General features: G+C 43.0%; 1 protein-coding gene across 1 annotated transcript in view; it reads right to left on the bottom strand.

The window, feature by feature from the left end:
* Window positions 1–1,332: 1,332 nt before the first annotated feature.
* LOC127575387 (inactive tyrosine-protein kinase 7-like) overlaps window positions 1,333–24,084 on the bottom strand; it is a 175,827-nt gene continuing 153,075 nt past the window's right edge. Inside the window, exons 15-20 of the mRNA XM_052025208.1 lie at window positions 23,524–23,679; window positions 21,180–21,412; window positions 19,079–19,159; window positions 17,276–17,427; window positions 14,658–14,836; window positions 1,333–3,375 (exon numbers count right to left, since the gene is read on the bottom strand). Coding sequence (XP_051881168.1) covers window positions 3,215–3,375; window positions 14,658–14,836; window positions 17,276–17,427; window positions 19,079–19,159; window positions 21,180–21,412; window positions 23,524–23,679 — 962 coding nt within the window. The 3' untranslated portion in view covers window positions 1,333–3,214. The remainder of the gene's footprint in view (window positions 3,376–14,657; window positions 14,837–17,275; window positions 17,428–19,078; window positions 19,160–21,179; window positions 21,413–23,523; window positions 23,680–24,084) is intronic.

The following is a 24,084-nucleotide window of genomic DNA, read 5'->3' as shown; positions in this document are numbered from 1 at the left end:
ATGAGCGAGGATGTCATTTAAGAGAAAAGACTGAAGAAATTCAGGAGACAAATCCACTGGAGCTCTTACAAGAAGTGGCTGCAGATTCTGTGGATGCACTAATGACAATTGTCCAGAATGCCTGAGATTCCAGAGCAGTTCCAGCAGATTAGAAGCCACGAACAGGGAAACACAGATCATTTAGCTTGATGTCTGTTTTCAACAAAATGCTGGAATCCATCATTCACAATGTAACAAATCATTTAGAAAATCAGAATCTGGTTAAGCCAGTTAACATGGTTTTGACAAGGAAAAACTGCGTGACAAACCCAAGTTTTTGAGAATGAAGGACAGAGGGAACCAGTGAATGTGGTATATTTCAATTTTTAAAATGCATTTGGGACCACACAACAGGTTGTTTCATCAAATAAGGGCTCAGGCATAGATTAAGGAAAGAAAACCGTAGGGACAAAAGGGATGTTTAAAGCTCGTGAATTTTATGAGTGCTTGACACCATGGGGTGCAGTGGGACCACAGCTATTCACAATTTATAATAACTTGGATGCCAAGATAGGGTAATACATCCACGTTTGCTAATGATATAGCAGTCAGTCAGAGGATGCAAGGTGTCAACAAAAGGACAGAGATGGGTGAAGTGGCTGGGCAAGGGAGTGGCAGGTGGGGGAAAAAGTGAGAAAGATGTGAAGTTAGTTCCTCAGGCAGGAAGAATAGAAAAATACTTTTAAACAGTGACAAAAAACATGCTGGCTCAGGAAGCACAGGGAGTAAACCTGAAGGAGGCAAATCAGGTCTGTTGATGTGTGTGGTTCAGGACAAAAGGGCTGTGAGTGTATAGGGTTTGCAGGGACCACATTTGGAGGATATACTTGCTTTGGAATTCTGACATGAGATTAAGTGACACTGGTCCAGACTCACTGGGGTGCAGACAGAAGATTCTGCAACATTAACAACTTGCTTAGAGGCATTTTCTTGAAATTGGTGAGTGTAGAACGAGGGGGAAAGTCCTAGGACAAGAGGTCAGTCATTTTTGAGAGAGATGGGAAAATTGTTGTTGTGTTAACATAGCATCCAAAGCCCTCCAAGGTAGGGAATTCCAAGCATCTGGCATGTGTTTTAAATAGTTGAAGCAGCAGATCACAGAGTGAAACAAACTCACAATCAATGGGTCAGATTAACAATGCAGTTCTGCTACATTCACTGTGAATGGGAAAATGATGCCAGGAGCCACAGGTACCTTCACTATAAGAATATAAATTATTTTAAATATACAAGCTTTATTAACAGAAGTACAATTTGAAAAACAAGGAAGCTATGCTGGAGTATTGCCTTCATTACTGATGGATGTCAAGGCCCTCGTGAATGTGAAGGAGATTTACTGTAAGGATACAAAGGGTGAAGATCTTGTTTTATGGAGAGACTGGAACAGCTGGATTTATTCTCCTTGGAGCTCAAATGGTTAAGGAGGAGCGTAGAAAGTTAAAATATATTCGAAGTCATGAACTGTTGGGATGGAGTTACGAAACAGGCATTTACTTCCAGACAGAGCCACAGATACAAGGTGATGAGAGATAAGGGCTCCCACAGGACGGTGAGTACATTCAGAGTCTGGTTTAACAGTAATTTTCAAAAAGAAGTCAGATTAATAGTTATAGGAAAAACAATTAGTGTTGTGGGGATAGACTAGGTCAGTGCAACAACTGGCCAACAGTCACAGGTCGGAAACAGGGACAATCAACTGCAAGGCCTCCTCCAGTCACATACCTCACAATATCGTCCAAGCTTGTAGAGTGGCGCATGCACACACACACACACACACACACACACACACGGGGCCTTGTCCAGCCTCTCCTCTCACTGTGACACACACACGTGTGACACACACACGTATCACACACACAGCCTCATCCAGCCTCTCCTCTCACTGTGACACAAGTATCAGAGTCACACCCAGTCTCACTGCGACACACAGAGCCTTGTATAGCTCTCGTCTGTGACAGTTGTTAACCGGGCTGTTTCCCTTTTCCCTGCTGTGCTGCACAGACTCTTTGCAGTGAACAAATGTTAGATATTCCACAGCTGCATAAAGGTAAAATCAAATACAAAAAATTGTCAACTTTATTGACAGCAGCATTTAAAAAATTACGGATATGAAACCAAATGCAGAAGCCAAATATGAGCAAAAAAAATGTTATTCAAGTTTAAAAAATCTATTTCAGCCAAGGTTTATCTCTTTACACACTTTAAAAAACTGAAAGTCTTAATATAAAAAAGTTCTGAAAAGAAATTTAATAAAAAACAGGAACTTGCATTTCTTAAGTTTTGAACATTGATTAAAAAAAAATTCCTTCATTGACCAGGCACTTGGTTCAGAATAGATTTGACTATATGTAACACCAGTTCAATACTGGCTTTAGATATAGCGTTTTCGCTTGTAAAGATACGTTTAAAGGTTAACATACATAAAATAAACTTTTAAAAAAGGCAAATAAACGGTACCATGATAGAAAGACAAGATCACTGAGAACCTACTAGAATAAATAGAGGTTACTCCAGCTTATTTCTACAGCAAGGAGCATTGATGACATTCGCTCAAGCATCACGAGGTCACGAACCATCCAGCAGCAGACAGCCGACACGTTTGCAGTTCATGCTCATCTCTCCTTTTCTCTGAACATGATTAGATATCCAAGATTCCTTGTGCGCAGTTCTTGCATTTTGGAAATAAATAGATTGATTAAGCAAATTCATTCAGCCCACTAACTTGCTGGTTACAAGATCAATGATTGTGCTATTTTAATATTTCCCAACTGAGACAGTGGGTGGAGTAATAGATACTTATTGCTCTTATTCAATGCACTGGTCAGTCTGTCTTGTTGCCATTCTCTGCCTACCAGAGCTCAGCTGGTGGCCTTGGAGGAGGTTATCCCAAGCTCCTGTACCTGATAAAGATTCTCCATGGCAGGAATGCATGCACAAAGTTAGCAGAGGCCAGAAGGCTTAGAAAACGGCAGTCTGCAGTGTTGAGCTTAAGGCAAAAGGACCCTGGAATTTGAGATGCTCATTTCCTTGTATGAATTAATAATAATAAAAAAAGAAAAAAACATTACAATAAAATAGCAGATACAGCCAACAGACAAGCCCAATGGGATGCCTGTCCATTCCTCATCAAACACTGTACATGATACACAATTCTGGGAACAGTCAGTGATTCCCCTCACACTTTGCTGTCAGCAGGAATTTCACCGAGAGTGTTGGCAATCTCACTGAAGGATGGGCGGTCCTTGGGGCTGGCTGCCCAGCATCGCTGCATCAGTTTGTGGAGTTTGGACGGGCAACCTTCAGGTGCAGGGAGTTTGACTTCACTGTTCTGTACGCCTGGAAAACAACACAATCTTGGTTGACCTTTGCATGAAAACATGTTGCACCTCAATTTCTCTCATCCCCACCATTTAACGGAGAAGTACAGGGAGAAGTGCCGCTCCCTTGAGATGTCTCCATCAGCTACGCAAGCCTTCACTTCAACAGACGATGGCTTAACCTCTCACGGTACAAGCAGGATAGATGAAACGTCTCCCTGTAATTTGTACAACAGGAGCAGGGAGATCTCCCTGGTGGTGACTACCAAATAAAACGGTTCTAGTTGTGTATTTAGAGTCAGAGTCACACAGCATGGAAACAGGCCTTTCGTTCTAACTCATCTGTGCCAGGCAAGATGCCCATCCAAGCTAGTCCCATTTGCCCATATTTGGCCCATATCCCTCTAAACCTCTACCATCCACACACCTATCCAAGTGTTTTTAAGTGTTGTTATTGCACTTGCCTCAACCACTTCCTCTGGCAGCTCATTCCTTATACCAACAACCCTCTGCATGAAGAAGATGGCCCTCAGGTCCCATTTAAATCTTTCCCTCTCATCTTAAATCTATGCCCTCCAGTTTTTGATTCGCTTTCCCTGGAAAAAAGACTAAGCGCATTCACCCTATCTATGCCTCTCATGATTTTACACACCTCTATATGGCCACCCCTCAGTCTCCTACACTCCAAGGAATAAAGTCCTAGCCTGCTCAATCTCTCCCTGTAATTTAGGCCCTTGAGTCCTGGCAACTTTCTCGGGAATCTTCTTTGCACTCTTTCAGGCTTAATGACATTATTCCTACAATAGGGTAACCAAACCTGTACACGATACTCCAAGGACGGCCTCACCAACGTCTTCTACAACTGCAACATAACATCCCAGCTTCTATACTCAGTATACCTGACCAATGAAGGCCAATGTGCCAAATGCCTTCTTCACCACAGTGTCTACCTGTGATGCCAATTTCAGGGAACCATGTACTTGTACTCCTTGGTCTCTCTGTTCTAATAACACGCTCCAGGGTCCTACTGCTCACTATGAAAGTCCTACCCTGGTTTGACTAGTGGAATGAGCTGCCAGAGGAAGTGGTCGAGGCAGGTACAGTAACACCTTTTAAAAGACAGTTGGACAGGTACGTGGCTTGGAAAGGTTGAGAAGGTTATGGGCCAAACACTGGCAAAGGGACTAGCTTGGATAGGGCATCTTGGTTGGCATGGACCAGTTAGACAAAGGACCTGTTTTCATGCTGTATGGAAACTCTGACTTCCCAAAATGTAACACCTTGCACATATCTGAATTGAATGTCATTTGCCATTCCTCCATATTTATTCATGACGAGAGCAGATTATTAGGTAGTTATCACATCATTACTTGTGGGGTCTTTCAGTGTGCCCATCACATTGTGTCACATGGTTCCAATTAGCAAGGTAAGAAGTCTTCTAACCTTTCTAATCCAAGTACCTGTCCAACTGTCTTTTATAAGTATTACCGTACCTGCTTCAACCACTTTCTCTGGCAGGTCGTTCCACATTCCACAAGTCAAACCAGGCTAGGACTTTCACAGTGAGCAGTAGGGCCCTGGAGAGTGTTTACAGAAAAGAGGGACCTAGGAGTACAAATACAGCAGCTGCTTCTCCTTACAGTCGTAGTAAGGGTATTCAGCCAACATCCTGACAAGTGGAGAAAATTTACCCCCACCCTTCAATGGGCATTTCCTAGGGGTGTAAACCTTCTTCATGGCATTTCTTCTTCCCATAGGCATATCCTGACTGTGAGGGCAGCCCTGAAACGTTGACGTCATTTCGTCAGTGCTGGGCGGTGAGTCCAGCTGCTGGGCAACATCAGTCAACAACTTTTTGGAGGAAGGGAATCCACCTTGTGGAGTTTTGAGGATTTGAACTCTTCAATCAGTTCAAATTGTTGAGTTTTTACATTCATTAGAAATGGGTGGGGTGGCAGATGAAGAGTGAGAAATTGAAGCAGTTTCTAGTTTGAGAGAAGGTCAACAGCTGCTTTCAATGATGGCCCTCTAATAGGGATCGTACAAGACCCAAACATGAGGATATGTTTCAACGATGACAAGGATTTAGTGAGGGGCAGACAGTGCGTGATGGCATCACAATTAGAATTAAAGAGTCACAGAGTCATACAGCACAGAAACAGACCCTTCGGCCCAACTGGTCCATGCTGACCAAGATGCCCATCTAAGCTAGTCCCATTTGCCCATGTTTGACCCGTAACCTTCTAAACCTTTCCCACCCACATACCTGTCCAACTGCCTTTTAAATGTTGTTAATGTACCTGCTTCAATATCTTCCTCTAGCAGCTCATTCCACATACCCACCATCCTCTGTGAAAAAGCAGGTCCCCTTTAAGTCTTTGCCCTCTCACCCTGAACCTACGCCCTCCAGTTTTTGATGCCCTTTCCCTGGGAAAAATACTCTGTGCATTCACCCTATCTGTGTCCCTTATTCACCACTATAAGATCACCCCTCAGTCTCCTATGCTCCAAGGAATGAAGTCCAAGCCTGCCCAACCTCTCCCTATAGCTCTGGCCCTCGAGTCCTGGCAACATTCTCGTAAACCTTCTTTGCACTCATTCCAAGAGTTGAATGCTTCTTACCTCACACACCCACAGTATGGTGATCTGTTGTGGGATGACTTTCTCCCTCCACACCCTGGCAACATGCTACTTCTGGAGCATTGTACGATTTGGACCTTCCTTCCATTATAGGGCTCAGGAAGACATGAGGTGGCACAGTTAAACTGAGCTGGAATAAAAGCCCAGAGCCCAGCTCTCCTCTTGCTTCTAATTTATACAAGTTACCTTATTCTGGTTTACTCCTGGTTTGCGAGTTTTTTTTTTGCTATTATTGTTTGACAACATTGTGCATCTTCAATTACTTAAAAGAAAACTGGGCAAATGTATGACCTTTAGATTTTTATAATAAGTTGCAACAACATCAGTAAAGACTGCAAGAATAAATTGCGCATTAGAAGCCACCCACTAGGGCCTGTATTTTCACTGCTCTGGGTGCCGTACACATTACCCCAGTCATGTGACATACATCAAACAAATGTGATTCATTTGGAATATCTGCAATCTGATCCCACATTCTTGAAATGTATGGTTGGCATTATAAAATATGTAGCTAATATGATTGTTTTTATATATGGCTCTGCAAAAGTGAAAAAAAATACATTTTCTACGCAGCTCTTCAGGGATATTTTTTTCAGTTAAACCTGAAAAATTCAAGGTCAATTAATTTGCAGTTGGGGGGCCACAGTTCAATTGCAGCTCAGTTTACTTTAATACCTTCAGTGCACCAACATACTGGGGTGAGGAGATTACAACTGAGGTTTAACCCTCAAGGAGCATCCTCTGTCTCAGAGAAGTCCTGGCACTGAAGGACAGGCCCAACAACAGCACCATCTAGTGGTTCACAAACGCCATGAAGTACTTCAGGATTTGGACTCCACACTGTTCAAAGCAACAAAATTCAGAATCAGAATCAGGTTTATTATCACTGACATCTGATGTGAAATTTGTTGTTTTGTGGCAACAGTACACTGCAAAGACATAAAATTGCTATAAATTACAAAAAATAAAAAAAAGTGCAAAAAACAATGAATAATGTGGTAGTGGTCTTGGGTTCATGGACTGTTCAGAAATCTGATGGCTGAGGGGAAGAAGCTGTTCCTGAATCACTGAGTGTGTTTCTTCGGGCTCCTGTACCTCCTTCTTGATGGTAGTAACAAGGAGAGGACACGTCCTGGGAGGTGAGCGTCCCTAGTGATGGATGCTGCCTTCTTAAGGCATTGCCTCTTGAAGATGCCCTCGATGGGGGGGGGGGGGGGGAGCGTTGTGCCCGTGATAGAGCTGCCTGAGTCGACAACCCTCTGCAGCCTGTTGCGATCCTGTGCATTGGAGCCTCCATAACAGGCAGTGATGCAACCAGTCAGAATGCTCTCCAACATACATCTATAGAAATTTCTAAGTCTTTGGTGACATACCAAATCTCCTCAAACTCCTACCGAAATACGGGGTATGGGATGTCACGGACCAGCTCCAGAATATTCTGAGGGGAGAGGGTGATCAGCCAGAAGTCTTGGTACATGTAGGTACCAATGACATAGGTAGAAAAAGAGAAGAGGTCCTGAAGGAGGAATACAAGGAGTTAGGAAGAAAGTTGAGAAGTAGGACCTATAGGGTGGTAATTTCAGGATTACTACCTGTGCCACGTGCCAACAGTAGTAAGAATAGAAAGATTGGGCAGATGAATGCATGGCTGAGTGACTGGTGCAGGGGGCATGGCTTCAGATTTCTGGATCATTGGAACCCTTTTTGGGGGAGGCATGACCTATTCACTAAGGATGGGTTACACCTAAACTCCAAAGGGTCCAATATCCTAGCGGGAATGTTTAATTTAGCTGTTGGGGAGGATTTAAACTAATCTGGCAGGGGGATGGAAACCAGGATGATAGGATACAAGATGTTAGGGCAAGGGAGGAAGTTTATAGAAACAAGTCCAAGACTGGGCAGTGAGGATGGCAAGAAGGACAGGCAGGTGAAAAGTCAGGATAATTTTCTGAACAATAGAAGTACAACAAACCAGGATGTTAGGATACAGGACATTAGGATAGATAGAAACAAGTCCGAGATAGTGTGTAGTGACAATGGTAAGAAGGACAGGCAGGTGAATAGTCAGGATAATATGCTGAACATTAGAAGTACAACAAAATCAATAGCAGATACTGGACTAAATGTACTATATTTGAATGCACGTAGCATTAGGAATAAAGTAGATGATCTAGTGGCACAACTACAGATTAATAAATACAGCATTGTGGCAATCACCGAGTCATGGTTTTATGACGGATGTGATTGGGAACTCAATGTCTCGGGGTACAAAAGTGTATAGGAAGGATAGGCGGGTAAGGCAGAGGGGGAGGTGTGGCCATGATGGTTAGTAGTGATATAAAATCAACAGAAAGGAAGGACATCGGGTCAGAAAAGATGGAATCCTTATGGATGGAGCTAAGAAATAGCAAGGGTAAAAGGACAATAGTAGCAGTTATATGTAGGCCCTCTCATAGCAGTCAGGAAGTGGAATACAAGTTGCAGTTAGAAATAGAAAAAGTGTGCCAGAGTGACAATGTTAAGATAATTATGGGGGATTTTAACATGAAGGTGGACTGGGAAATCTAGCAAGGCAGTAGATCTCAGGCGAGTGAGTTTGTGGAATGTCTACGGGACGGCTTTTTGGAGCAACTTGTTGATGAGCCCACCAGGGGATCGGCTGTTTTGGATTGGGTGCTGTGTAACGAACCGGAGGTGATAAGGGAACTAAATGTAAAGGAACCATTGGGAATTAGTGATCACAATATGATTGAGTTCAGTTTCAAATTCGAGAAAGAAAAGCTGATAACTGGGGTATCGACATTTCAGTGGAACAAAGGAAATTACAGGTGACATGAGAGAGGAGCTGGCTCAAATTGATTGGAAGAGTAAGCTAGCTGGAGGGACGGCGAATCAGAAATGGATTGAATTTCCACAAGAAATAAGGAAAATGCAGGATAGATATATTCCAAGAAAAAAGGTTTGGAATGGAAAAGAAGGCACAAATGTGGATATCAAGAGAGGTGAAGGCTAAAATAAAGCAAAAGGGAGGGCATACAAGGAAGCAAAAATTAGTGGAAAAACAGAAGACTGGGAAACTTTTAAAAACCTGCAGAAAGAAACTAAGAAGGTCGTTAGGAAAGAAAAGATGAATTATGAAAGGAAGTTGGCAGATAACATTAGAAAGGATACTAAGAGTTTTTTTAAATATATAAGGAGTAAAAGAGAGACACGGGTTGATATAGGACCAATCGATAACAGTGCGGGAGAGATTATAATGGATAATGAAGAGATGGCAGAGGAACTGCATGAGTATTTTACATTGGTCTTCACTGTGGAGGACATCAGCAATATACCAGTTAGTCAGATGTCTCAAGGGATGGAACTGAGTTCAGTTAAGATTACTGGAGAGAAGGTGCTAGGAAAACTAAATGGACTAAAGACTGATAAGTCTCCCGGACCAGATGAGGTGCATCCCCGGGTTCTGAAGGAGGTGGCTTTTGAGATAGCAGAGGCATTGGTGATTATTTTCCAGGAATCAATAGACTCCAGCATGGTTCCGGAGGACTGGAGGGTCGCAAATGTAGTTCCGCTGCATAAGAAAGGTGGGAGGCAGCATAAAGGAAATTACAGACCCATTAGTCTGACGTCGGTGGTGGGAAAGTTATTAGAATCGATCCTCAAGGATGAGGTTATGGAATACCTAGAGGCGCAAGGCAAGATAGGTCCAAGCCAACATGGTTTTGTGAAGGGAAGATCCTGCCTGACCAACCTATTGGAGTTTTTTTTGAAGAAATCTCAGGTAGGGTGGATAAGGGAGAGGCGGTAGATGTTGTGTATTTAGACTTTCAAAAGGCCTTTGACAAGGTGCCGCACAAGAGACTGATTAATAAGATGAGAGGTCGTGGAATTACAGGTAGGATAACAGAATGGGTGGAGCATTGGCTGGTTGGCAGAAGGCAAAGGGTGGGAATAAAAGGATCCTGTTCTGGTTGGCTACCGGTTACTAGTGGTGTTCCGCAGGGGTCAGTGTTGGGGGCCGCTTCTTTTTACCCTGTAGGTTAACAATTTGGATGATGGAGTAAATGGTTTTGTGGCTAAGTTTGCAGATGACACCAAGATAGGTAGAGGAGTAGGGAGTATTGAGGAGACAAGAAGGTTGCAGAGAGACCTAGATAGTTTAGGAGAATGGGCAAGGAAATGGCAGATGAGATTGAATGTTGAGAAATGCGCAGCTGTACACTTTGGAAACAGAAATAAACGGGCAATTATCTAGAAGGAGAGAAAATTCAAAGTACAGAAGTACAAAGGGAATTGGGGGTACTCGTGCAGGATACCCTAAAGGTTAACCACCTGGTCGGATCAGTGGTAAAGAAAGCGAATGCTATGTTGGCATTCATTTCAAGAGGTATAGTGTATAAAAGTAAGGAAGTGTTGATGAGGCTCTACGGGGCACTAGTGAGGCCTCATTTGGAATAATGTGTACAGTTTTGGGCCCCATACCTTAAGGAAAGATGTGCTGATGTTGGAGAGGGTTCAGAGGAGATTTACGAGGATGATTCCAGGAATGAAAGGGCTTACATATGATGAGAGTTTGTCGGCTCTTGGACTGTACTCACTGGAGTACAGAAGAGAGGGGACCTCATAAAAACATTTAAAATGTTGAAAGGACTGGACAGAGTAGATGAGGCCAAGCTGTTTCCCTTGGTGGGTGAGTCCAGGACCAGAGGGCACAATCTTAGAATTAGAGGGTACAGGTTTAAAACAGAGATGAGGAGAAATTTCTTTAGCCAGAGGGTAGTGAATTTATGGAACTCCTTGCCACATACAGCAGTGGAGGCTAGATCACTGGAAGCATTTAAGGAGGAGATAGATATCTAATTAGTCAAGGTACAAGGGATATGGGGATAAGGCCAGAAATTGGGGTTAGAATAGATTTTTTTTTCATTGCCCACCCCCCCATTTCTCATTCTTTTTCTTTTTTTCCCTTTTCTTTGGAGCAGACTCGATGGGCCGAATGGCCTACTTCTGCTCCCTTGTCTTGTGATGTAGAGCCACTGGCGTGCCTTCTTCATGATTGCATCAGTGTGTTGGGCCCAGGAAAGATCCTCTGAGATGTTGATGCCCAGGAGCTTGAAGCTGGTCACCCTTTCCACCATTGACCCCTCAATGAGGACTGGTGTGTGCTCTCCCGACTTCCCCTTCCTGAAGTCCACAATCAGTTCTTTGGCCTTGCTGACATCGAGTACATGGATTTTTCATATAGCTCAGAAATAATTTCCATCAAATTTAAACCTATAATAAACATCTCAAACCTTCACAGATCAATCAAGCTAACTTTTCCTCTTAGGCAGTCCTTCGGAAGCAAGGATTTTGCTTCCACTCCAGTTCCGACCAGTGGAGTGGGAGATGCTCGTGCACGAATTCTTTTAACCTGTTTGTACACCAGATACCACAGGGGCTAGATGGAGTGAGGTCTTGGACCAATGGCGAGGTGGGACAGGGTGACTGGAGACTAGGCTCTGCTGCAGACTTTGCATGAACACTCATTCTGAATCCCCCACCTCCCCACCACAGGCATACACAATCCTTATTGAATTAAAAATAGTGGAAACTTACAGCACAGCAACAGGCCCCTTCTGCCCACCTCGTCCATGCCAACCGTGATGCCTATCCATGCAAATCCCATTTGCCAGCACCCCTCTGCTACTTTCCTATCCAATACCTGTCCAAACACCTTTTTAAAGTTGTAATTGCATCTCCCTCGACCACCTCCTCTGGCAGCTGATTTCCAGATAATCACCACCCTCTATGTGAAAAAGTTGCCCCACAGATCTCCTTAAATTTCTCCCCTCCCACTTTAAACCCATCCCTCTAGTTCCAGACTCCCCATCCCAGGTAAAAAAATTCTGACTACCTATCCCCCTCATAATTCTATAAAGGTCACCCCTCAGCCTCCAACATTACAGTGAGAATAAACCAAACCTATCCAACCTCTTCTTATAATTCCAGCCCTCCATTCCAGGCAACATTCTGGTGAAAAAATTCTGGACTCTTTATTGCTCCCACATCCTTCCTTGTAGTGTGGTGACCAGAACTGTGCACAGTACTGCAAGTGTGGTCTAACCTACATTTTGTACAGCTGCAACGCGACTTCACAACTCTTATACTCAATGACTTGGCCTATGTAGGCAAGCATGCCAAATGCCTTCTTCACTACCCTATCGACCTGTGTTGACACTTTGAGGGAGCTATGGATTTGCACCCCAAGGTGTCTCTATACATCAACACTCCCAAGATCACTGCCATTTACACTACATGTCCTACTAGAATTTGACCATCCGAAGTGCATTACCCCACACATTTCTGGATTAAATTCCATCTGCCCAACTTTCCAGCTGACCTATGCCCCAGTGTATCCTTGGACAACTTTATTTCTATCTACGATTCCAACAATTTTCATGCTGTTGCAAACTTACTAACCAGACCACCTACATACTCAACTAAGCCAATGATATATACTACAAACAACAAAGGTCCCAGCATTGATGGCTGTGGTACACTACTGACTACAGACTTCATCAGATTAACACCCATCTATCATTACCTTCTGCCTCCTATTACCCAGCCCATTTTGGATTCAGTTCACCAACATGCCTCAGATCCCCCGTGCCCTCACCTTCTGGGCCAGCCTCCAGTGTGGGTCCTTGTAGAAGCCTTACTGAAGTCCACGTTAACCATATCTACTATTCTTAAATAAAGGCACACTATTGTGTCTATCCTCCAGTCTCCTGATACCTCACCTGTGGCTCGTGAAGATACGAACACCTCTGTCAGAGCCCCAGCATTCTCTTCTTCCTTCCCGGGATAGATCCCATCAAGCCCAGGGGATTTATCCACCCTAATGTGCTCCAATATTTCTAGCACTTCCTCCTCCCTAACACAAGCATATTCCAGGAGATCTTACTGACAGCCCTCATCCTCACACCCTGATCCTCTCTCTTCAGTGCCCCCCCTTCAATTTCACATCCTCTGCGCTAGTTTGCCCCCTTCCCCCACCTCCTTCCCTCTCGACTTCCCCAGCTCTTGCCCACCCCCCAATCCTGGTAGTCATGGCCCAGCCTTGAACTCCTGAACCTGTCCCAGGAAAGGCTGAGTGGATCTTCTGCCCAGTGCTGTCTCTAGGTGCTGTGAGGGTGGGTGTTGGGGGGGGGGGGGGGGGGGGGGCCCAATGCACAATTTCCAGGCTAAGGCAGGTGGATTAATCCTTTAACAGCCTTCATCATCATTCAGCCTATACAATGAATCTCATCTGATGGGGTCCATGTTTCCTGGGCTCTTCACCATATGGCAGCAGGGAAAAGTAAAATTTGTTAAAATTAATAAAGTGCATTACCATTGCTAGAATTAGCTGTGGTGGCAATAAAATAGTTTGTTGTTAAGAAAAATTTCTTGATCACTAAATGCAGAACAGTCGAAGCAGTGAAGACCAAGTGTACAGGGAGAAAAAACAAGTCAGATTGCAGTCTGGACACTGTCTGGTTCCACTTACAAGTACTGAAGGCCGTAAAGAGGAACGAGGATCAGGGATCTGGGGTCTGAAAGAGACCTGGCATTAGCAGCCAAGAGACACTGTGGAGAAATAGTTTTAGGAACAAACTCAGAAAATTCAATTGAGATCAACATGTGGAATAACTTTCCATTTGGAGATAAATGCCAAGAAATACTGAGGAAACAGACTGAAGTAACAGGGAGGGAAGAATGAAGGCACCTAAATCTTCATCTGCAAATGTTATGCAATGACGGCAAGGAACAAACCACACCACCTTTTTCCCCCAAGCACTAGCTTTCAACCAGTTATTGTTCCAGCTCCCCGAAAGGAACCGGCTCTCGCCTTTCCTCAGGACAATCTGCAAGTCTAAACAGAGAGATAAATTGTCTTTCAGTGGGCAGATTAGGCCCTGATACTATCTGCTGATGCAGGTGAACTAACAGCTCCCTGGCATTATTTGATGACAAGTTGAATATTCTACTGACATCCTGACCAAAGTTCAATCTTTGACCACCAACAGACAAAATCATTTCCAGTCATTCCTTTTTTTGAGGGACCTTGCTGCTTGAACTATGTCATTCTACACCACTGACTATACTTGAAAAATAATTTGTCAGTTCATTACTGTAGAGAGTGCTGCAAATTTGACTGGGTGCCACATCAACGCAAGTTAATTCTTGTCATCAGTCAAAATTTTACACTGGAATGGAATTTGTGGACTTCTTATTGGATATCAATCAGATTCTCTTCCCCAACTCTCCTGGGCCTTGCTAGTATAGTTTACAACCAAATAGGGGTTTAATCAGATGTTATTTGTGGTCTAAATCCAAGTTTCTCATTAATCTCTATTTACATCAGGTTACTTGGAGTTTGGAGGTTTTATTTACAGATTTATCCATCTTTAACCAACTAGCAGTAAACCTTTACAAAAAATATAGATCCATGAAATGTAAACTAGAGAAACAGAAGAAACACAATCCCAAATGGATTGTATTTACACAGACTGATAGTGTAAGATAGCTGTACCACACTCTACTTCTGTTCCAACTCTCCCCCCTTAGTAACAACCATGACGGTCCCAAGGAGGAGGACAAGTTGAAAAGAGTAAGGATAAAACATGACACCAATACCTGTTAATACTTCATCATCACTGAGATTAGAAAAAGGCAGCTCCCCCTGCGAGAAGACTTCCCACATCAGGACCCCAAAGGACCACACGTCCGATTTTGTGGAGAAATCATCCTCAAATATGGCTTCAGCTGGCATCCAGCGCAGTGGAATCCATGCTTGGCGGAAGTGGTAGTATTCACTGGAAGCGGAAAAAATTCAGTTTGCATCGATGAAGTGTCCAAACAGAAACATTAATTCACACACAGATTTACTTTGTAACCGATTATTGAGATGAATCACAAGTTTAGTGGTTTTGTAGTAATGTTGGTTGAGGGAATAATCCAAAAGCTGAATAATGCAGAGGCTGGAAATGTGAAATAAAAACAAAATTCTGGAAATACTTAACAGTTCAGGCAGCATCTATGGAGAGAAACTATTAATGCTTCAGGTTAATGACCTTTCATCAAAGCCAGCATTCGTGGAAGGGAAGGGGTAGTGAACCAAACACAATCTAAAGTATAAACAGGAAGTTCTGGAAATACTTAGTAGTCAGGTAGCATCTGTGGAGAGAAAAACAGAAATAACTTTTCAGGTCACGACAGATCATCAGCCTTGGGCATTAGCTCCATTTCTCTCTGTAAATGCTGTCTGACCAGCTGAATGTTTCCAGCATGCCTCAGTTTTATTTCAGTAATGATGACCTGGGTGAACTTCTCCATCCCTCTGAAAAATGGCACAGAATCTTCTGGACCCCTGTTTAAAAGCCCTACACCATGATGTACTGCCAGGAAAGTTCATGCTATTAATTGTATGCTTTTGAGTTTATAGAGAATCTTAAGAGCAGGATGTAACCTTGCATTTAGCACCAAGAACAACAATCTCAGAATAGCATCCTGTGATGTAGCTGAGAAAGCTGGAGAATGTGCTTTATCTAGCATGTTTAACACTTTGTAAGAGTAATCAATCCAAGTTTGACACACAGCACAAATTTTGAGGCTAGGAGGCAAGGGATTTTGGGAAGGGAATTCCAAAGTTCAAAACTTCAGCTGAAGAGGTGGACACAAATGGAACAGCGATTAAAACTGCACAAAGAGCCAGAATGAGAGAGTGAGGCTAGAGCATGGAAGGATTTGAAAGCAAAACAAAAATATACAAAAGGAAAATAATCCATAAATCAAGGAAAAAATTGGAATGTGTTTTAATATTGAATAAACTCAATCTCAAAAGGCAAGTACAATTTTCTTCAGTAATCGCACACCCCATCACCAATGGAACAACAGCTAAACATTAAATAGCTCCTGCTTCTACAACTATTTTCTCATTGGAAGGAATGTGCAAACTAATGAAAAACTAACAAATTTGCAGATTTTGAGATTTTGTTTGAAATAATGCTTTCTCCCAAAAGGAACACAGAATGATCTGCAAACCTGTTGCAACAATTTTTGGTTTAGGAAAGATTCCATTGTCATTTCTCCCACCAGTGCCCTCTGGTGGGAGCTGGTGATCAGACATACAGATTGAACACTACACACTGTCCATGAGTAACAAAGCCATCACTCCTATATCAGCAAGATGGTATCATTACTACTCTCCAGACCAGTATGTACAAGTCATAGGTCATATTAGCACGTGTAGGTCAAAAGAAGCTAGCTATCAGTGCAGCTTCATTAGCAATAATATGAAAAGTGTGACTTGGCTCATGCACCTGAGGTGCTACAGCAGCTTATCAATAGACATTTTTTTTTCCTTGTAGTGCCTGGTTAACAAGCACATCCACTTGGCTTGGTGACTATACTCTTGTCCATCAGAGGGCAAGTTCAAGTCCCAGTCCAGGAGGAGCCCAGAACCCAAATCGTGCACAACAATGTAACTTATGTTTTGTACATTTATCTGTACATATGAATGGAAATGATCCATAACATAACTTGGAGAAACAGATGTCCTGGCCAAAATTTTTCTCCACTAACAACATACAAACAAATTCAATGTTCACTGTACACCCAATTGGGTCAAAGCTGACAAACATTCCCTGACTCTAGAAAGATAATGTTCAGTCAGGAATCCTGAACAAATGATGACATGAAACATAAACTTCTCACGGTGTGCAGACCAGCTCATCTCCTACCCAAGTGCTACCACATTAATGTTGTGAGAACCATCACCTGCTGCTTTCCATCATCATGATTTGGACACACATACATTGCCAGTCTTGTACATTCCTAATTTCCTAGAATTACATTAGCTCAAAAGCAACAGAGAATGGAAAGTGCCTGTTCTCAGGAGAAGCTAGGGATGAGCAATAAAAGCCAGCCTGATCCACTTCCCCTGAGAACAATTCAAACCCACAGATTTGGGTCAGTTACCTTTCAGGTGTGAATGGAGACATTTGATAAGGTTTGGGAACAGCAGGAACCAGTTGATATCTCTGCAGCTGATCAGTGTAATTTGCCTTGGTATTATTACTTCTTTTTTGTGATCGTAGTAGATAGTGGGAGAATCACAGTTCTTGACATTCATGTCCGTGATAGAGGATTTCTGTCTTACATGCTGCTGGTTTGAAAGTTATGTAGAAACCCAATCCAATACGATTTCCACAACCTGGCTGAGCCCCACCAGTTGCAGGAGTCATTTCACATACCTGTTGTACACGTCCTTGCTCAGGCCAAGTGCTGCTACTTTGACCTGTCGCTGGGCACTGATCAGGCAGTTTCGAGCAGCCAAGTCCTTGTGTACAAAACGATGGTTTGACAGGTATTCCATCCCCAATGCCACCTGTGTGCAAATATCTACCTGGAAAAGAATGATAAGATGTGGTGTGAAAATGGATCATAAGTTTGACCTCTGGGCAATGCTGGTTTACTTGACTTTAGCTGGTCCCAGTGGTCCTGGAGTTGGAGGGATCGACTAAGATTCCCTGTTACTCCAGATCAAGTGAAAGCTACGTTGAGGATCTTTGCAAAAATGGTCAAATACAACCATTTACATTTTTAACATGAAAACTATTGGATCCAAATGTGGACGCCAAGTTCGAGGCAAGATGACTAAAGTCTTGATCAAAGTGTCAGAAATGAGGGAGAACACAACACATAACAGGAGCAACATTAGACTGATCAGCCCCTCCAGTGTGCTCCATCATTCAATAAGGTCACAGCTTTCCCACCTTCTCCCGTGACCTCCTCACTCCCTTGTAGTTTAATTGCCTATTAATCTCCACCTTGAATATATTCACTAACACCACTTCTCTGGGGTAGAGAACTCCAAACATTCACAACCCTCAAATTTCTCCTCACATCAGTCTTAATGAGAAGACTGAGAGGTTTCCTTATTGAGACATAGAAGATTCTGAAGGAAACTCAACAAGGTGGATGTTGAGAAGATGCCTCAATAGCGAGGAGAGGGGTAACCTAAATAGGGGCACAGTTTCAGGATCAGGAGTTGTCCATTTAAGTCAAAGATGAGGAGGAACAACTTTTTTCATTCAGTCATGAATCCTTGGAACCCTCTACCCCAGAAAGCTGTGAAACCTCTATCACTGAATACATTCAAAGTCGAGTTAGATTTTTACACCACGAGGGAAGTAGAAGGTCAGGGGGAACAGGCAGAAGAGTGAAGCTGAGGCCAAAATCAGATGAACTGTGATCTTATTGAACAATGGAGCAGGCTTATGGGGCCATGTGACCTATTCCTGTTCCCATTACGCTTTTACAGAACAGGTCTTGGTTAGCAAGGGGAACAGAAACTTTCATCAGTTATTTCACATTCATTTTATTACAGCCAGCAGTTACTCTCAATCAGCAGGGTTAGAGCATTTCCCTACTCTGCAATGCACAGAAGACGTTTGCAGCTAAACACGATCAGTCGATGCTTACTTTGCAGTTCACATTGTAACTGCACCACCTTGCTTGGCACCACATGTGCAGACCAGAAGAACTCAGATCTGTGTGGAAGCAATCTGTGGCCTGGCCAAGAGAAAACAAAAGAGCCGAGGATCACATTTGTGACAGCTGCCCTTCTGGCAAGAGCAACCACGCAAGTGCAGGAAAAGACAAGACTGGTCTTGACTGGGACACTTTCTGTGGTCAAGCAGCCACCAAGCTGTCCACTTCAGCTGACAGCAGTCGGTCAAGGTCTGGAAGGAAGCAGGATAACACCAGAAAACATAGCCATCAGGTCAAAAGAGTAAAAAATATTCCAGTTCAGAATTATTCAGGCAACCCAGGGAATGGCTATATGGGACACAGTGCATCTGGAGAAGTTACACACAAATTTAAATAAACAAACATAGTTTTGTTCCAAGTTTTGGAACAGCATTGAGCAGATAAATGCCCAGGTAGAAATTCGGCATTCCTCCAATGGCTGAATTCCTCACACAATAACTGATTTTCTAGTTAATATTTCAAATGATCTTAAAAGTCACAACTACAAATTCTTGATCCGGTACCTTCTGTTTCAAATTTAATGGCTGTGACTTGATCTTCTCTTCTTTGCCCTTCACAATACGCAAGAACTGTTTGAGGTCTCCCTGGAAGAGAAGTGAAGTTAGAGTGCTCACCAATGACTGGTGATGGAGGCAGGGCTGGGCAAGGCCAAATCAGGCGGAGGTGGCAGCCCACTACCCAGCCAGCCCCTCCATCATAAATATACCCCACACCTTTACATCAAAGAAACAGCATGGTAGAGGAAGCCATTCACCAAACGAGTTCATGCTGGAATTGTCCAGTTTAAGCAGAAGGAAATAATTTGCACTTCTCAGCACAATGAGTTTACTTTAGGAATAGATGCAGGTGGTGGGGAAATGTGTGCGGACGCAGAAGGAGCAGAGGGACCCCCAACAAGGAGGAAAATTAGAGATGGAAGGGGTACGAGAGATAGGGGGACAGCAAGGAGGAAAGAGCTGCACAGACAGGGAGGGAGGAAGGAAGGAAGGAAGGAAGGAAGGGTGAAGGGACAGCATGGAAGGGGAGCTGAAGGAGGCAGCAGGGAGCAGGGAGCAGACCAAGCCATGGGGGTTGAGTAGCAAAAGCTGACATGTGGAGTAGTGGGATCCAGCAAGGAGTCAGGAAGGGGGTGGGATGGAGGGGCAGGGGCCAGGGGAATGTGGGTAAAAACAAAAAAAGCTACAGACACTGGAAATCTGAAACAAAATGGACAATGCTCGAAACACTCAGCGTGTCAGTCAGCATCCGTGGAAAGAGAGAGATTTAATGTTTCAGGTCAGAGTGTCTCGGACCTGATGAGTTAACATGGTTTCTCTTTCCAAAAATGCAACTGTTTTGCTGAGTGTTTCCAGCATTTCTTATTTTGTTGAAAACAAGGATGTCTTTGTGCATTAAAGTGAAGGCATGGTTTAACCAGGAGCAATTATAGCTCAATGAGTACAGAGCGGTGGGATGGCAGGATTTGGTCACGTAACGATGTGGACAGCAGGAACTTGAAGAAGTGCTCCAAAGATGCTCATGGCCGAAGATTTTGAAAACGTAGTGGTTTGCCAACAAGGACACACTCCACAAATCAGGGGCCTTTGTGTTGTTCTCCCAGTGAGCAAGTTGGGTGGGTCTCTTGGCTCTACCCTGGAAAATGATTATGGCTTTTGAGGACTTAACACCCTCTGCTGAAGGGGGAGACTTGGCTCAGAGATCACAAGGTTAACTTCAGGAGATTAAGTCCAAATCTCTCACTCCTGAACATAGTGACTGTGCAGGGAGCAAAAGTGGCAAAGTGAAGTGAATGGCAATGCATAAGTTTAGGTTGTGATATATGATGAAGCATTAATAAGGGAAATTGTTCTAGGCTGAGCATATGAATAAGAGTGCTTGTCAACTTTAATGACAAATATTGAATTCTTGAGTTTCTATAACTATTATTGTAATGGACAGTACTATCAGATTGATAAAGAACCGTGTAATAGGGTTCACAAAAGACAGAACTGCACCACATACATTTCTTAATCTTTCATAGCCCAAGGCATTCCATCAATCAATACATCTGGAAGTGTTAGTGCTCTTGTGATACAGGAAATAATGTCCCACCAACAGAAATGAAAGAATTGTCTAGATTATGTTTTAATCTGAGGAACAGACATTGACTAGGACACTAATTGAGCTGCCTTGATCTTCTTTGGAAAAAGGTCATGGGTTCTTTCAGATTCACCTCTGGAGGGAGATGATACCTCATCTTAAAAGCATCAAAGGATGACACAGCCCTCCCTCAATAGGTTGGGTGCTTAGGTCTCTGCAATGAGCCTTGATCTCATGAACCCTCAGAATTAAGCTTGGTTTGACACCAAGTCTGAATCATCAGTTCAGATAAAAGCAAGCACTGATTTACTAATTCAGGATATACATCATTTAACTTGGAGACTGCCTGCAAACTGTGAAGGAGTTATTAAAACAAATGCACCTTTGGTTCCTGATGTACAAGGCAATTAGACAGTTGCAACAATGGTTGACAAAATGTGCTGGATTAGAACTTCTCAAGTCACATTTGAGCCATCCAGAGGTAAGAAACAGTGTAACAGAAAAGCTTCCCCTCGAGTCTCTCACCAGATCCACATATTCGGTGATCATATACTGCGGTTCCATTTCACGGCACAGGCCCAACAGTCTCACTACATTGCTGTGATTCATTTTACTGAACATCTCAAACTCTCGCCGAAACTCTAGCTGTAGCTGCTCATCCCGTGTGGTCAGGCTCTTCACCAGAACTACCGTCTCTGGCTCACCTTTGTCAATCCCTTTGGCTTTGGCCAAGAAGACTTCGCCATACTCTCCTTTTCCTGCATTTACAAACACAAGACCAACATTTAAATGGTACCCAGTTTAAGACACATGCACCATACAGCGAGTGGAATCCCTGATTTTTTTGGCAGTATATATGTGCTTAAAACTAAATATCTCACATTCTGCACACTCAGGTCAGGCCGCCAACACACCATGTATACAGCTCTGTCAAAATGGATCATGCAGCAACACAGGCTCCTGGACAGTGAGTAACTCAGGTGGGATTGTTTATTTTGGAGGAAGAATTGTAGGCCAGGTATTTCCTCAAGGCAACACTCACCCACTCCTTCCCCTGACGCACGCATTCAGGCTCGATACATGTGCAGAGAATTAATGGCCCCACTATCTTAACATTCTGGCCCTGACAGGCAACACAGCTGTGACAGATTAAGCCTCACGTAATGTTCATGCACATGTTTATGATTGAATAGCAGATAGAAACATGATCCTGGCTCATTCTCCAACTGCTGAAATCAACTGCATCTGATTTTAATCCAGAACATAATGTGAAGTAAACTCAGCAGCTAACAGGATAGAACCTGCAACCTTCCTGGCGCGTAATATTCTGCATTACCGTATAAGATACCCTTACACATCAACTCTACCATTTAGGGTGGGCAGTATTATTTTTTTAAATTCTTCATCACTAAACTATCTCATTTTTAAATAAACAAAAAAAGTTCCTTGATTTAATATGCAGTTTGTAATCTTTTAACTTTGTACAAACAGAATTTGACGTTCAAATATAAAGAACTCCAGCACAGAAAAATTGAGGGAGCTGTTGGCCTTAAAGAGTGGGCTGGATTGAAGCCCCCAAAAATTGGTTAGTTTATTATTGTCACAAGTGCTGAGGTACAGTGAAAAACTTTGTTTTGCATGCCATCCATACAGCTCATTTCATCACATCAGTGCATTGAGGTAGTACAAGGGAAAAGCAACAAGGAAAAAACAGTAACAGAAAAACAAAACAAAACTAACAATGCCAAAAAGCCAATCCATTAGACACCTCATCATGGCCTTGCACCTTATTGTCTACCTGCACTGTACTTTCTCTGTAACTGTAACACTTTATTCTGCATTCTGTCATTGTTTTCCCCTTGTACCACCTCAATGCACTGATGTGGTGAAATGATCTGTATGGATGGCATGCAAAACAAAGTTTTTTTGCTGTACCTCGTATATGTGAGGATAATAAACCAATTTACCAAAATACAATTCTCTGAACAGATATTGCTGTGTGAATTTAAAGCTTTACATTGTACCTTCCTTCCCCCACAGAATTTTTTGGCAACAGCCAATCACCTAGAGAGCAGCTAACCTGCCAATAAAACACGTTCTGCTTAGCAACTTTACTAGTGAAAATAACCACTCTCATGATCTATGCACTCCAACAAATAGTCAAGGCAGCAAACAGCATCATGGCCCCGATTTCAAAGGGGTTGGAGTTTAAAGATAGGGAGGTTTTGTTGCAATTGTACAGGGTGTTGGTGAGGCCTCACTTGTAATACACAAACAGCTTTGGTCCCCTTACCTAACACACACATGGTAACATTGGAGGCAGTACAAAGGAGGTTCAACAGGCTAATTACTGGGATGAGATGGTTGTCCTACCAAGTGGGACTAAATATTTAGGCCTGTATTTCTTGGAGTTTAGAAGAATGAGGGGTGACCTTATTCAAACATACAAGATCCTAAGGGGGCTTGACAGGGTAGATGTGGGATGTTTTCATTAGTGGGAGAGCATTAAACAAGGGGACATAAACTACCAGATAAGGGGCCAGTCTTTTGAAACTGAGGTACTTAGAAATCTCTACTTGTAGTGGGTAGTGAACCTCTGGAATTCTCTGCCTTGATTGGCAGTGGAAACTGGATCAGTAGAAGTATTTAAAGCTGAGGTGGATAATATTTGATAGGTCATGGAATAAATGGATATGGAGAAATAACACAGAAGAGGAGGTGAGGCCAGCGTGGATTATATTATATTAATTTCCTTATGTTTTAAAGAAGGAATTTTATCACCAATTCCTGAAAAATAGTAGCCGTAGAGAAGTGGTGGAAGAACTTCTTACAATTTTCCTTCTCAGACGTTGCATGTCTTGTTACATACCAAGGGTTGTGATTGTCTGGAGGTTTGCACGAGGAAAGTGCAGTTTATCATGCATACTGTGGCGCTTGTTGGGGACCACGGTCATACTGATGTTGTTAATGGATGCTTCCTCCTGAATCTCAGCTGTTAGCTGGCCATTCTGCTGCACAGTGCCACCTAGCATTCAAAAGAAAATGACGATTTAAAAATTTACATTTCATCCAGCCATTTGTTTCATTATAATCTGTAATGCATACACATACATGTACAAGATAAATAAATTATTAATTCTTCGTATAGAATAACTTCCCATTCACACATTTCACTTTTCAGTTTAATCCTCATGTCCTCATGACAAATGAAGCCTTGATCATCATGAATAAGGAGCAGCTGGTGGCGCTGCTGCCTCACAGCTCCAGAGACCTGGATTCAATCCTTACCTTCCGTGCTGTTTATGAGGAGTCTGCACATTCTCCCCAAGACCATGTGGGTTTCCTCTGGATGGTGAATGTTTCTCCCACATCCAAAAACAGGCTGGTTGGTAGGTTAATTGGCCACTGTGAACTGCCCCTAACACATGGA

The sequence above is a fragment of the Pristis pectinata genome, chromosome 10 (assembly GCF_009764475.1).
Source record: "Pristis pectinata isolate sPriPec2 chromosome 10, sPriPec2.1.pri, whole genome shotgun sequence".
Lineage (NCBI taxonomy): Eukaryota > Metazoa > Chordata > Chondrichthyes > Rhinopristiformes > Pristidae > Pristis > Pristis pectinata.
This window is presented reverse-complemented; position numbering and strand designations above follow the sequence as displayed.